This window comes from Phasianus colchicus, chromosome 7 (genome assembly GCF_987193195.1).
Source record: "Phasianus colchicus chromosome 7, bPhaCol1.hap1.1, whole genome shotgun sequence".
NCBI lineage: Eukaryota > Metazoa > Chordata > Aves > Galliformes > Phasianidae > Phasianus > Phasianus colchicus.
In genome coordinates, this window is record NC_143442.1 from 91,313 (window position 1) to 106,141 (window position 14,829).

A 14,829-nucleotide genomic window follows, 5' to 3' on the forward strand; every position below is an offset into this window, starting at 1 on the left:
CTGGATTCGCACCCTTACCTGCCAGCACCACGACTTCTGTCTCTGAGGGCTCCCTGGGACTGCGCTGCAGTCGGCGTTTGGCCACAGAGGATGGTTTCCGCAGGCTGAAGCAGGAACGCCAACTGCCAGCTGGTGATTCCTTCATCTTGCTGGGTGGACGCTGTCTGGAGAGAGAAAACAGTGACTGGTGTGAGTCGTGCGTGGTGCGGGGTGAGGGAAGAGCTGCACTGAGCTCTTGCCAACAGTTGCTTGTTCCTGGCACCGCCTGGTTTCTGCTGAAGCACAGCTTAGAAACTCGCTCTCTTTCAAGCAGTTGAGGATGGTTCCACTCCTATAGCTCAGCCCTGAAGTCTTGCTGGCTAAATTCCCCTAAACTGTGTCAAGCAAGATGCAGAGCACGTGAGCAAAGGCTCCGCGGCTGTACAGGACAGCATCTAAGGGATGGCTCTTCTGGAGCCAGCAGGCGTAACTGCTTTCTGAGGAACCGTGCAGCCATAAAGGAAATTCAAAAGCACCTCTGACTCTGACATCAACACCTCGTCGGCCCCATCTCACCGCCAAGTTTAGTTTCTAGTGCCAGCAGGTCTGACCAACAGCTCTGCTTAGAGGAGAACCGGAACTGGTTTCAGGCATGTGGCCCCGACAGCTGGAAAACCCCAACGTTTCAAGGTAGAGCCAGCTCAGGCCAGGGTAGACGTCAGCATGGCTTTATACATCTCGTGACTGCGTGCCCAGCAAGGAAGGAATGGCAGCCTCGTGTGGCTAAACCGAATATGTTAGTTGAATCTCAGAGTCCAAAGGGAGCAGAGATTCACTGCAACAATTCACTTCAGGCACCGTTACTTTAATTTAGCTTCCACATGTTTTGGCGCAAGAAATAATGGGGGAAAAAAAAAACAACACCACAACCCACCCAAACAATGATGACGGTTGCTGGAAAACAAAGTCCTCTTTACCTTTCAGATGGAAAGTTGACGATTGTGTGGAATTTCCCCTGTACAGCTGTGGGGCCTTCTTCCACTTCTATGTCCCTGCTGTGTGTCACAACGGAAGAGCTGCTGTGGCCTCGCCTCTGAGCCTGTGCCAGACCTTGCCAACTTGGCTGATCTGAGCATGCCAGAGGGGATCAGATCACAAAGTGTCCATTTCAATTGCAGCTTCATGTAGGAAAGAAAACCAGCTAAAAGGCGTGAATGAATTAATTCATAAGCTGCACAACGAGGCTATTCTTCATAAAAAGACCCACATGGATTCCTAATCCAAAAAGAGAACAACAAGAGTTAACACCGATGGAAGAGGTTCCTGGTCCGAAGCCTCATCCTCTTACCCAACTTTCCTTGCCTCGTACTCTTCCCCAACTCCTGGATGATGCCCACAGGCTTGAAGTCAGACCTCAAATTCATAGGACTCCTTTCACAGGACTCAGTCAAAGAGGATGTCACACTTGTTCCACACACTCAAACTGACTGAGCAGTGGTATCACAGTCACTTAAAACACACAGAAGCATCCAAACCCAAGCATGCACATTCCCTCTTGTGTTACTGGTGCCCACAGCTCACCTTCACACCTCTGGGGATTTCTGGCGTTTTACACTGATGCAGCCTCACTATAGCTCCATGGGTGTCACACAAGGCCTGCAGGACCTCTTTCTCCACAAACCCCATCTGCAGGCACTGGTTCATAAGGCTCACCACCCACGCTCCTGAGCAAAAGCAAGCACTAAGAATGAGAGCAAAGTGCACTGGATTTGACCTGGCCTGGTCCCCAAGCCTCAGTCCTGCCAGACATACCCCGGTGCGTAGACTCATCCCCAACATCTGACTGGACATTGTCATTCTGCAATCGCCCCATCCCAGCAGCAAGGGATCAAAGCATTGGGACAGCTGAAACAAAAATGTCATGAAAGTTTCCTATTAGCACTGATCAAGAACACGTCTACCCCTGAGCAACAGGATGGGAGACAAACAGCAGAAGACAACCAACCTGCAGAACCCGCTCCGTTGGGGTTGGTCCAGATGTTTGTATGCTCCCTTCCATGGCCCAGGCCAAGCTTGCTGAGCTGCTCCTCCTTTGTGCAGGGGGAGAGCGGCGCAGATGCTACGTGGTGGCTATGCACAGCATGCCTTTGACTTGATTCTCCTCTCTCCATCTTCCATTAGCAAGCAGCATTTCAAATCTCTCCTTGCAAAAAATCACCTAGGTAAAAAAGAACTGGCAATCTTGCTTTTAAAGTTTCCTTATTTATACAACTTGATGCTTTAAAGCACAAGCTCACCTAGCAATCACCTACCTTAGACAAGCCCAACCTGCAAGGAAAAGTTATTCTTCTGTGTCTGCAGACTTTGCACACATTTCCAGGTGCAGTAGTCAGCCCAGTTCTCAGCACAGCTTTACCAACCACAGAAACCCAGTTTACGCCCGCCGTGCTTTTCTCTCATCTGAAACGCTGCATTGCTGCAAGCAGCAATGAATAAAATCACAGAATCACAAAACTGGGGTTGCAAGGGAGCTCCAGAGATCACTGAGCCCAAGCCCCCTGCAAAACGGGCTCCCTAGAGTAGGCAGCACAGGAAGGGCGCCCAGGAGGGCCTGGAATATCTCCAGAGAAGGAGAATCCACAGCCTCCCTGGGCAGCCCGTTCCAGCGCTCCGTCATCCTCGCCGTGAAGAAGTTCCTTTGCATTTTGGTGCAGAACTTCCTGTGCTCCAGTTTATGGCCATTTCCCCTTCTTCTGTCACCACAGATCGCTGAAAAGATTGCAGCCGTGTCCTTTTGACTCCCACATCTAAGATATTTATAAGCGTTGTTGGAAATAGCCAAATAGTTTTCCAGGACGGTTCTCTGATCTTTGTATCTATCTTTATTCCCAATTGCAATGGCGGGCCTCCTGCAAGCAGGAGAGCGCAGAGAAAACAGTGTTACATCTTTTATCCCCTACTGCCCGACCCTTATCTCTTTCTCCCCGGCTCCTCACTGGCTGAGTACTGCAGGTTCACACTCTTTCGCAACGCTTCACTAATCGTACCAATACCAAGTAAACACAAATCCTTACCACCCAACCACATATATCTTAATTGGTCGACTGCCTTCTAACAACTGCTTTCTTAACAAACATCTGGTCGTAACTTTTGGATGTCTGCTTTACAACATAGACATAACCTCTTAACTGCTTCATTACCCCCCAGCATTTGTGCCCTTTGCCCTGGGTCATTGTTCAGGTCATCCGTCTGTCCTTGCTTAGAGATAAGCTTGGAAGGAGGACAGAGGGCAGTATCTTGGAGCCTGCCTACGGCATCCTAACGTTCCCACAGAGTGGGACAGTTCTGCTTTGTGTAAAGGCCCCGACTCCTTGAGAGTTTGTTCAATGGACTTCACTTCTGCTGGCCTAATCAACAACCTTACAGTACGTTTCCCAGGTCAGAATACTATACCCACATTGTTTAGAACATTTAAAGTCTGTTGCAGCTTTGGGAGAAAGAATTGGTCACGTAATTCGGTAACTATGTCTCTAAAATATGTTACCTATATGCATATGGTAATCTTCCTGTCCACGTCAGCTATTTCTAAGGATATGTGACAGCTTCATTCTTTAGATCAATTGCCCTTTTTCAATGTTCAGTGCAGAAACAACACTTTCACTTTCCACAGTATACGGTATTCTTACTTTGCACATCAGCTATTTCTAAGGACGTGCTACAGCTCACTTCTTTAGATCAACTGCCCCTTTCAATATCCAATGCAGAAACACCACTTTCACTTTCCACAGCATTTACCAGAACCACAGAACGGCAGGGGGGCTGAAAAGGACCACAACGATCATCCAGCTCCCCAGAACCCCCACACCCCCTCGCAGCCGCCTACAGCCTCGGATCTCGCTAGATCCCCCCCCGTCGCCTCCCTGCAGCTTCCTGGAGCCCCGCACGGCCCCCCTCCCCGTCCCGGGACCGTTCTCGCGCACACCTCCGGCACAGCTGTCCTCAGCACTCGCTCCCGTCGCGCCGCGGCTTCCCTCTCGGTGCTGCCCGGACAGCTCCGCCTGCCGCCGCGCTGTCCTGCGGGGCGGCCCAGGCGGCAGGAGCGGCGCTCTGCGAGGAGAGCCGCGCCTCCGACAGCCGGCTCCCAACGCTCGCTCCCGCGCACGGCGGCTCGGCCAACGGCAGCCGGCGGAGCTACCGCGGACCAAGGAGACCCCGGGGGCGGGGCGGCGCCGCCGCTGCCCAATCAGAGGCAGGGGGCGGGGCAAGGGAGATGCTGCTCAAGGTGAGCTCCTCCTGCCGCAGCGTGATGACGACAGGTCTGCACGGCCAGCTCCTAGGTCGGGAGCCAGGAATGGGCACGGCAGGAGGAGAGAGGCGTTAGGGAGCAGCCGAGGCTTCGAAATGCATCAAAAAGCCCTGAGAAGCATCACAAAGCCACAGACAGGAAGCTCGGGATTATCACGAGCAGCATCCAGGATGCTAAACATCATTTGCTACCATACCAGATGGTAGCTGAGCTCTCGCTGCAGACGTCCCAAAGCCAGACAGAACGGGAACAAACCCAGAGCTCTGCTGCGCGCACCCCACAGCCACCGCGTTGCAAGCTGGAGTGCCTTGCTCTTCGTTGCATTCGTCCCAGTCTCTGTGAATGAAGACTCGGAAGGCAGTCAAGGCGTTGATTGAGCACGAGCGTGCTTTTATTATTATGTAAAAGACAGGAGGGCGTGAGAGGTCCAGGGTAAAGATGGGACTCATCCTCTCTTGTCACGGAGAGAGTGGCTCAGAGCTCTCAGTGCTGCTGCCCGGTGCCTGGGGCTGGAGGCCTGATTCTAAGTCCCCCTCCAAGAGGCTCGGCTTCTCCTCAGCGACGCTGACCTGCTCCTGCGTGGAGGTGCTGCTGTCGGGGCACTCGGACTGTGCTTGGGCTGGGCTGCACTGCAAAGGCACTGGGTCACAGTCCAGGCTGGTGACTGTGGTGTCCAGCAGGCTCAGGTCAGCATCTTCAGCACAGCCGGGAGAAATGAGGGCGTGAACTTGGATGAGCTCCTTCTCTCCATCGCTGTTGTTATGTGGAAGGCTGTCATCTGAACCACAGTGACTCGTGCTTCCTAAGAGCCCTCCATCGATGGAAGCACACAGCGCACCATCGCTACTTGCCCCGGCTCTTCTGGGTAGACAAGGGCTCGATTCACCTAGGAAGGATACACAGGGGTTAGTGTCAAACTTTCACAAGCTGAATTATGAAAGTGGCTCTTGATCAGGGGTGATCTGAAGATGCTAGGTATAGGTTGGAACGCTAGGAGGAGATACAAGTCCACTTGTATTGCATGAATTCTATGTCGCTGAAAAGCAAGGCTTTGAAAGCTGGATTCGCACCCTTACCTGCCAGCACCACGACTTCTGTCTCTGAGGGCTCCCTGGGACTGCGCTGCAGTCGGCGTTTGGCCACAGAGGATGGTTTCCGCAGGCTGAAGCAGGAACGCCAACTGCCAGCCGGTGATTCCTTCATCTTGCTGGGTGGACGTTGTCTGGAGAGAGAAAACAGTGACTGGTGTGAGTCGTGCGTGGTGCGGGGTGAGGGAAGAGCTGCACTGAGCTCTTGCCAACAGTTGCTTGTTCCTGGCACCGCCTGGTTTCTGCTGAAGCACAGCTTAGAAACTCGCTCTCTTTCAAGCAGTTGAGGATGGTTCCACTCCTATAGCTCAGCCCTGAAGTCTTGCTGGCTAAATTCCCCTAAACTGTGTCAAGCAAGATGCAGAGCACGTGAGCAAAGGCTCCGCGGCTGTACAGGACAGCATCTAAGGGATGGCTCTTCTGGAGCCAGCAGGCGTAACTGCTTTCTGAGGAACCGTGCAGCCATAAAGGAAATTCAAAAGCACCTCTGACTCTGACATCAACACCTCGTCGGCCCCATCTCACCGCCAAGTTTAGTTTCTAGTGCCAGCAGGTCTGACCAACAGCTCTGCTTAGAGGAGAACCGGAACTGGTTTCAGGCATGTGGCCCCGACAGCTGGAAAACCCCAACGTTTCAAGGTAGAGCCAGCTCAGGCCAGGGTAGACGTCAGCATGGCTTTATACATCTCGTGACTGCGTGCCCAGCAAGGAAGGAATGGCAGCCTCGTGTGGCTAAACCGAATATGTTAGTTGAATCTCAGAGTCCAAAGGGAGCAGAGATTCACTGCAACAATTCACTTCAGGCACCGTTACTTTAATTTAGCTTCCACATGTTTTGGCGCAAGAAATAATGGGGGAAAAAAAAAACAACACCACAACCCACCCAAACAATGATGATGGTTGCTGGAAAACAAAGTCCTCTTTACCTTTCAGATGGAAAGTTGACGATTGTGTGGAATTTCCCCTGTACAGCTGTGGGGCCTTCTTCCACTTCTATGTCCCTGCTGTGTGTCACAACGGAAGAGCTGCTGTGGCCTCGCCTCTGAGCCTGTGCCAGACCTTGCCAACTTGGCTGATCTGAGCATGCCAGAGGGGATCAGATCACAAAGTGTCCATTTCAATTGCAGCTTCATGTAGGAAAGAAAACCAGCTAAAAGGCGTGAATGAATTAATTCATAAGCTGCACAACGAGGCTATTCTTCATAAAAAGACCCACATGGATTCCTAATCCAAAAAGAGAACAACAAGAGTTAACACCGATGGAAGAGGTTCCTGGTCCGAAGCCTCATCCTCTTACCCAACTTTCCTTGCCTCGTACTCTTCCCCAACTCCTGGATGATGCCCACAGGCTTGAAGTCAGACCTCAAATTCATAGGACTCCTTTCACAGGACTCAGTCAAAGAGGATGTCACACTTGTTCCACACACTCAAACTGACTGAGCAGTGGTATCACAGTCACTTAAAACACACAGAAGCATCCAAACCCAAGCATGCACATTCCCTCTTGTGTTACTGGTGCCCACAGCTCACCTTCACACCTCTGGGGATTTCTGGCGTTTTACACTGATGCAGCCTCACTATAGCTCCATGGGTGTCACACAAGGCCTGCAGGACCTCTTTCTCCACAAACCCCATCTGCAGGCACTGGTTCATAAGGCTCACCACCCACGCTCCTGAGCAAAAGCAAGCACTAAGAATGAGAGCAAAGTGCACTGGATTTGACCTGGCCTGGTCCCCAAGCCTCAGTCCTGCCAGACATACCACGGTGCGTAGACTCATCCCCAACATCTGACTGGACATTGTCATTCTGCAATCGCCCCATCCCAGCAGCAAGGGATCAAAGCATTGGGACAGCTGAAACAAAAATGTCATGAAAGTTTCCTATTAGCACTGATCAAGAACACGTCTACCCCTGAGCAACAGGATGGGAGACAAACAGCAGAAGACAACCAACCTGCAGAACCCGCTCCGTTGGGGTTGGTCCAGATGTTTGTATGCTCCCTTCCATGGCCCAGGCCAAGCTTGCTGAGCTGCTCCTCCTTTGTGCAGGGGGAGAGCGGCGCAGATGCTACGTGGTGGCTATGCACAGCATGCCTTTGACTTGATTCTCCTCTCTCCATCTTCCATTAGCAAGCAGCATTTCAAATCTCTCCTTGCAAAAAATCACCTAGGTAAAAAAGAACTGGCAATCTTGCTTTTAAAGTTTCCTTATTTATACAACTTGATGCTTTAAAGCACAAGCTCACCTAGCAATCACCTACCTTAGACAAGCCCAACCTGCAAGGAAAAGTTATTCTTCTGTGTCTGCAGACTTTGCACACATTTCCAGGTGCAGTAGTCAGCCCAGTTCTCAGCACAGCTTTACCAACCACAGAAACCCAGTTTACGCCCGCCGTGCTTTTCTCTCATCTGAAACGCTGCATTGCTGCAAGCAGCAATGAATAAAATCACAGAATCACAAAACTGGGGTTGCAAGGGAGCTCCAGAGATCACTGAGCCCAAGCCCCCTGCAAAACGGGCTCCCTAGAGTAGGCAGCACAGGAAGGGCACCCAGGAGGGCCTGGAATATCTCCAGAGAAGGAGAATCCACAGCCTCCCTGGGCAGCCCGTTCCAGCGCTCCGTCATCCTCGCCGTGAAGAAGTTCCTTTGCATTTTGGTGCAGAACTTCCTGTGCTCCAGTTTATGGCCATTTCCCCTTCTTCTGTCACCACAGATCGCTGAAAAGATTGCAGCCGTGTCCTTTTGACTCCCACATCTAAGATATTTATAAGCGTTGTTGGAAATAGCCAAATAGTTTTCCAGGACGGTTCTCTGATCTTTGTATCTATCTTTATTCCCAATTGCAATGGCGGGCCTCCTGCAAGCAGGAGAGCGCAGAGAAAACAGTGTTACATCTTTTATCCCCTACTGCCCGACCCTTATCTCTTTCTCCCCGGCTCCTCACTGGCTGAGTACTGCAGGTTCACACTCTTTCGCAACGCTTCACTAATCGTACCAATACCAAGTAAACACAAATCCTTACCACCCAACCACATATATCTTAATTGGTCGACTGCCTTCTAACAACTGCTTTCTTAACAAACATCTGGTCGTAACTTTTGGATGTCTATGAGCCTGTGCCTCCTCCAGGGTGAGCAGCTTTGTGGCAGGAGAAGACACCCACGCAGACTTGGGCCCTGAGAGAGAACCGTGCCCTGTAAGGGAAAGCCACAGGTAAGAGCGAGGATCACAAAGCAGCACCACAGCCATCACAGTTCTGGGGGAGATGCTATAGTTTTCTCAGACCTCCTTATCCGAGCCACTAGAAGAAGAGGAGGTCAGAATAAGCACGTGGTCAGATGTATGTTTAAGGCAAAGGACAAAGTCATAATTAATGAGAGCAGCTCACTGTATCGAAACGGGCAAAGAAAAACCCTAGAAAGCGGGGGCAGGGAACTCAGAAAGCTTCACTGCCACACTTTCATCAAGCTTCACCTGCATGCAAAACATCGTAACGACAGTGACGGTTTTTTTCTCATTGTAAAGTTCGGACTTGGACATTCTCAGCATCCAGCAACAGGATGCCAGATTCTAATCTAAGCCCAGAAGTCTGCTGTCCCCTCGATAGAAAAAGTGTATTTCAAAGATCTTGGAGAAGGCCTGGATTTGATCAAGGTGTCTGATCAACATAAAGCTCATGGAGGAAGACACTCACCTGCTCCATCTGCCATGTCTGATCCGGATTTGGAGCAGAAGAGGACATCTGCGTGGTTGATGATGAATTCCACCACAGCCGACTGCGTCTGCAGTTCCATGCAGGCGGCTCTTCCGCTGGCGCAGGCAGACTCGTTCTGCTGTGATCTGTAGAAAAGGCAGATTTTAGCAGTCATTTATCCAAGATCCAAGTTTCCCCAAGTCTGGATTGTTGCAGCCAAAAGCTGTCAAATTGGGCTCCGGAGGCTTCCGCGGTGATGCCGCTGAAGAAATTCTCCTGGCTGATCAAGGACACACCAGTCCCATCTAAACAAGAGGGCAGAAATTGTCATCTAGAAATTGTGCCCGTGCGGTTGGAGAACAGCCCAGGCTCTTGCTCTGCCGTCATCCACTTACTACAGTGTACAGGAGAAGAGCACATTTGATGGAGAAAAAGGTAGACTGCATTTTTTTCTGGAGAACAGATCCATGCGGTGTGTTGAAATGGAGAAAAAAGTTTACCTTAAGAGGTTTGGAGCCCACACAATCGCTAAGTTCTTAGCGTGCATGTTTGTCACAGAGCAGTTCCCAGCTAGACGAGCCAAGTGTCTCATCAGGTACTCCAGTGTCCTGGAAAATCAGAGAGGCAAACGTTCAGCACCAATGAGCACGCCATGCTGCGGTTCACAAAGCAAGCCTCAATGCATGTTTTTGCTACTGTCACTGAAGATGAAGTAGATCCAACTTGATTAAGTGCCACGCTGCGGCACCAAGCCCCAGCACAGCACAGCCGCAGCCACCAGCTGCACCAACTGTGCCCCCGTGCCCAGGAACCGACCCAATAAATTAACCCCGTGTAGCCTTCAACTGCTTCAACATACGCAGGCATCATGTTGCCAGCATGAGACAAGCCTGGAATCACACCACTGCCCTCTGAAGTGCAGCATGGCTGAGCTCAACAGAGTGAGGGCAGCACTGACCTGTAGTGAGGAGCGGGCAGCTGCTGGATGACGTCCTGCATTCTGACCAGCTGCTCCTCATCTGTAGCGGCACCAACAGCCTCCTGGAATAGTGCAGAAAGGGACTGAGACACAAATCAGGCTAGATACCTGCCACAGGGTCGGGAACTATGGGGACAGCGTGCAGTTGGTCTGCGCCGAGACAGATTTTACGCCTTCCAGGAGGCATCTGGGGAACATAGCGGCACGCAGCTGGTGCCATCAAGGCCAAGGAGTCCAAGCAGCGGGCCGGTTTACAGCCTGATTGCGCAGCTCAGCTCCTCAAGCTTCAAGTGCACTTTGCTATCAATCCCACTCCCATTCTATAAATACTTGGGGAATAGAAAAACAAAACAAAAGAAAAAACAAAAAACATGAATTCTCGCAAGCTTTGCGAATATGGAAATAACCGCCTCCTGGGACCACGGAAAATGGCATCCATATGATGCATGATGTGGCAAAGACATACGAGTAAACCCCACGGGGCTAACAGAAAAAGGGCCTCAGAGCTGGGGCACTGCTGCAGCCATCTCCCAAGAGGCCCAGGGAAGAGGTAAAGGAAAGACGTTGCCTTGTGCTTACCGAGAACTTGTCATACAGCTGGTCGGTCAGCAGAGGGTTCGGGAGCTCCCTGAAGTACATTTTGCAGACGGAGCTCACACTGTGAGTGTCGCGGATGGTTAGCTCAGGAATCTGCTCAGACTCAAATTCTTGGCTGGAGAGAAGGACACAAAAACGGGCGGGGGGGTTGAGAAAGAGGAAAACAAGTCAAAAGCCACACCAAATATAATCAAGCATTGGAAGGGCTTCCCGATTAACAGGAGAAAATGAACACTCAGTCACCAGCACCACACGAGCCATGCTGGATGAGATGTTTCCAAAAGGAGACCTTTTCGTTTTGCTAAGGCATTTCCCGTGACTCTGACAACTGGCTGCCTAGTCTACAATCCTAAGCCAGGAGCCCGGAGCAGCAAGGAGGAGTGTGGGCTGCTCCAAAGGGCTCTGCAAACAGGAGGAAACGGGAATGAGAGCTGGCAGCGGTGACACCGCAGTCCCCCACAGCCTTCCAGTGCTCTGAAGGACAGAAGGAGAACTTCCTGCTCCAGCAAGTCTGCTGAACGCCCCGTGTTCCTATCAAACAGTGACAAGCCTGGCGCACCACCGCTGAGCGCACGCTGCCTGCACAGAGCTGCCCCACGGCGCAGGCCTCTGAGCACCCGCAACAGGGCACGCGCCCCTACTGACCGCTGTGTCAGTCGCAGCACTCTTACCGCAGTCTCTGGATGTTGGACGCGACGCCGGACAGCCGGTATATCCCTTGCACTACGCCGTGCTGCTCAATGAACTCGGCGCAGCTCTGGAGGACCTGGGGGACTAAAGAACACGTGCCAGCAGTTACTTGAGCTCCTCATTCAAGTCCAGGTTCAGGCTGTGCTCCTGTCAAATCTCATCCACTAAGCCCAGCCAGGCTACTGCTTAGTTCTTCCTTACAGAAGAAAGCTGTCCAAGACGAGGAAACTGGACAGACATGTGTTCCTTGCCTTCAAGAAATGTCAGGACCTAGGAATCAGCCTGGAGAAAGTAATTCTGGGGAAGCCGGAGACACTGCAAGTCCCACCACAGCTCCCATGGGAATGAAAGGAGGTGGGAAATCTCATGTCCAGGAGAGCAGGGAAACATATGCAGGACACTCTCCTTGGCCAAAAGGCTTCCCTTCTTTTCAGGCTAGCGTGGGATTGGCTTACAGGCTTTGGTTTAAGCAAATACAAACGTGCTTGTCTCTTAAGAGCATTAGCCTCAGTTTATCTTTCAGCCATCAACTTCCATTACACATTTCTCCACCGGTACCAACCTGCCCCTTTGCTAGATATGACCTCCCTTTCATCTTTAGATGCCCAACAGAGGAAGATCTCAGGAACGGGCTGTCCCTTACCATCGCGACCAGAGTGGAGAAGATGCTCTCCCAGGTCACAGCCAAACACCCTTTCCTTCTCCACCTCCCGCTCTTTCGGTTTCTTTGGGCGGGCCTTCACCAAGGAACGAAGGAAGGTGACGAGCTTGCCGCGTTTCTTTGGCACTGCACAACAGGAAGAAACCAGTTCATTTCAGGTTTGGCTCAGTTGGACAAGGCCGAGCATAACACATTCTACAGAGCACGTCAAAACGGGAAGAACATTAACAAGTACATAGAAAAACGGATTTTCTCCCATCCCTGCAGGAGGAGCCAAAGGCCAGGTTGGATGGGGCCCTGGGCAGTGGGGTCTAGTCTCACATTAGATGTGGAGGTTGGTTGGCAGCCCAGCCTGAGGCAGGGGGGTTGGAACTTGATGATCCTTGAGCTCCCTTCCATCCCAAGCCATACTAGGAGGATTCTATGATTTCCCCAAGTCCACTCATAAACACGGGAGGATCGGGCCAAATCTCTGCGCGTTCCGATGGAGTTTAATGCACTCCTCTTGCTTGGCTTACTCAACTTGAGGATTAAGGATCCTCTTGAAAAGTCACGTTCTGATCAAGCATATCACTAGCACAACCAGGCCTCTAGCTGTCCACCAGGGACACTGGCTGTTCTCAACCTCGTACTGACTCGCAGAAGAACTGCCTTTGCCCTCCTTCATTCTCATTGCCTACAAAACACCAGCCATATGCCCCATGATATGCCTGAAGGATCATCAGCACAGATGGATAAAGGAAGATGAAGGAAAATCAGCACGGGATGGATAAAGGAGGTATTAAACACAGAACACACCCAAAAAGAGATGCCATTTTGCTTCCCTGCACCATCAAATGTAACATCTGTACCTGGCTTTGGCACTGAACTGAGGAGAGACTCCGGAATTTTTCCATTGATGAGCTCCACGCACTCACTTGGGAAAAATCCAACCTGTAACAAGAAAAAAAGAGAGGTGCAATACTGAAGGCAGCATTTCTCAGACCTGAACTGTTCAACCAAAAGCCACCTAACATTTTCCTCGGAACGTGCTTGCCTGACGCTCCGTAAGACTATCCAACAAAAAGTGGCCTGCATAAAAGTAATAATTATTCAACATTTGCAGCCAAAAGACCTACAAAACAAATAATTGCTTCTGTAGAAGATGTAGAAGAAGAAAGTTCTTGCTGACTGAGATGCAGCTGCAATCCCCAGCTCCGAGCTACCCAGCGTTCTGCAGCCAGCAGCAGCAACAAGCACGCGGAGGGTCTGTTACCCTACCTCAGCTGACAGGCAGTAACTTCCTAAAAGACACTAACTTCACGTTCTGCATGGGTGCAAGCAAAATGCTCTGAGACACTGAAACACTGTCTTAGCTGCTGTATTTCCAAAGGTGGGGTTCAGTGGCCGTGACCTGATGCATACTGTGAAGGCTCTTGCTTCTAAGTGAATTGAGGAGACAGTTTCCTACAAAGACCATCTCTGACACCGACACAGGGAAACCGTTTACGTCCATGAGCCATCCTGTGCAGGCAGCGCAGCTCTTAGCCGAGATTCCCGACGTGACCGAAGTTGCGCTCTCAAGTCTGAAGCTTGTGCCTACCTCAAAGCCGTGCTTGCCTCTCCACCAGGGGGTCAGCTCCTTTGGTGGCATATCAGTAACGCACACGATGTCTCCCACCTGCAAAAGACTGCAACATCAATCCCAGCCTCAGCACGGCTGGGAGGAAAGCACAGCTCAAATGACTGCATTCTTCTGCACCACAAAGCATCGTCAAGCTCGAGAGCAATTGCACCAGCGCAGCACTTAAGGCGTCTTCCATTGTAAAACTGAACCTAGAGGTAGAAGAGTCACTACAATACACAACTACAGAATACAGCTGCTCAGTAGGAAATGCTTCTCAAAAGCAGCAGGCTCTCTGCCAAAGGGAGAGCTCCAATTAAACCACAGGCATAAGTTAGCGGGGCTTCCTGAACAGATCTACACGCTTCATTCACTGGTCTGCTGTTGCTCAGAGACCAGGCTACAACACTGGGCAGTCTCTGTTTGATCATAAGATCCAAATGCCAAATAAAGCCATATTTTAGAGATGGCCGAACTCCTCCCTGCATCCAACCCAGTGCAAGTCTGATCTGGAACTGCATCTTCTGGGCTTCACCTCACCAAACATTCTGAAGGTATCTGAGAATATTCCTGATGCGTTCCCGCCTTATACTCTCCTGTACATGACAACTAGGAACGCCCTTAACTGCTTACCTCAAAGGAGAGTTCATCCGGTGCCTGGGCAACGTATCTCTTAAGAACATGGGCAGCAGCAACAGCTGGAATATTTACAGGAGACTCCTCGTGGATCAGCTGGGGCTTCCCATTGTTCTCAGTCTGAAACAGAGAGCACAGGCCATGGTGAGGAGCTGAGGACAATTTCAGAGCAAGGAGCACATCTGCAGAGAAAGATCCTTATCGTGAGTGCTTAACAAGAAACTGCAAGTCTAATAACAGCTGTTTCTCTTCCTGGTGTGCAGCAGTATCGCCAGGCAATGCAAAGATGCGTCTCTCTCTACCCAGACTAAGAGGACAAACACCCCAACCGAGAGGACTCCTGGAGTTTTATAAACTTGCCACGCTTGCAGTACTATCTTGCCAAAGAGGAGCGTAAGAGTCTGCTTGCTTCCTGTAACCTATTGCTTGGAGACCTCAGCCATGGACTGGACACAGGAGACGGTCCACTGACCCAATCCTTGGCTCACTACAAGTGCCTGCTTCCCTTAACTTGCTGAATATGAGAACTTGGTCTTTGGGTGACAAAATCCAGGCAGGATGGGGAAAATGCTTCTGCATGTTTATAACGCTCGAT

General features: G+C 51.0%; 1 protein-coding gene across 28 annotated transcripts in view; it reads right to left on the minus strand.

The window, feature by feature from the left end:
• The window catches only part of LOC149917153 (rho GTPase-activating protein 32-like), a 36,179-nt gene that overhangs the window by 14,364 nt on the left and 6,986 nt on the right, over positions 1-14,829 (minus strand). For 20 of the 28 annotated variants that reach the window (XM_090143389.1, XM_090143377.1, XM_090143384.1 and 17 more), the window contains 19 exons: positions 14,232-14,354; positions 13,578-13,655; positions 12,847-12,928; positions 11,978-12,121; positions 11,316-11,418; positions 10,627-10,759; positions 10,027-10,109; positions 9,569-9,676; positions 9,069-9,214; positions 7,328-8,568; positions 7,135-7,227; positions 6,904-7,046; positions 6,300-6,597; positions 5,362-5,507; positions 3,962-5,171; positions 1,985-2,786; positions 1,561-1,884; positions 957-1,254; positions 19-164 (listed from right to left, as the gene is read on the minus strand). In XM_090143389.1, coding sequence (XP_089999515.1) covers positions 8,393-8,568; positions 9,069-9,214; positions 9,569-9,676; positions 10,027-10,109; positions 10,627-10,759; positions 11,316-11,418; positions 11,978-12,121; positions 12,847-12,928; positions 13,578-13,655; positions 14,232-14,354 — 1,176 coding nt within the window. In that variant the 3' untranslated portion in view covers positions 19-164; positions 957-1,254; positions 1,561-1,884; ... (5 more) ...; positions 7,135-7,227; positions 7,328-8,392. The other 8 variants (XM_090143383.1, XM_090143385.1, XM_090143379.1 and 5 more) reach the window with 8 other exon arrangements.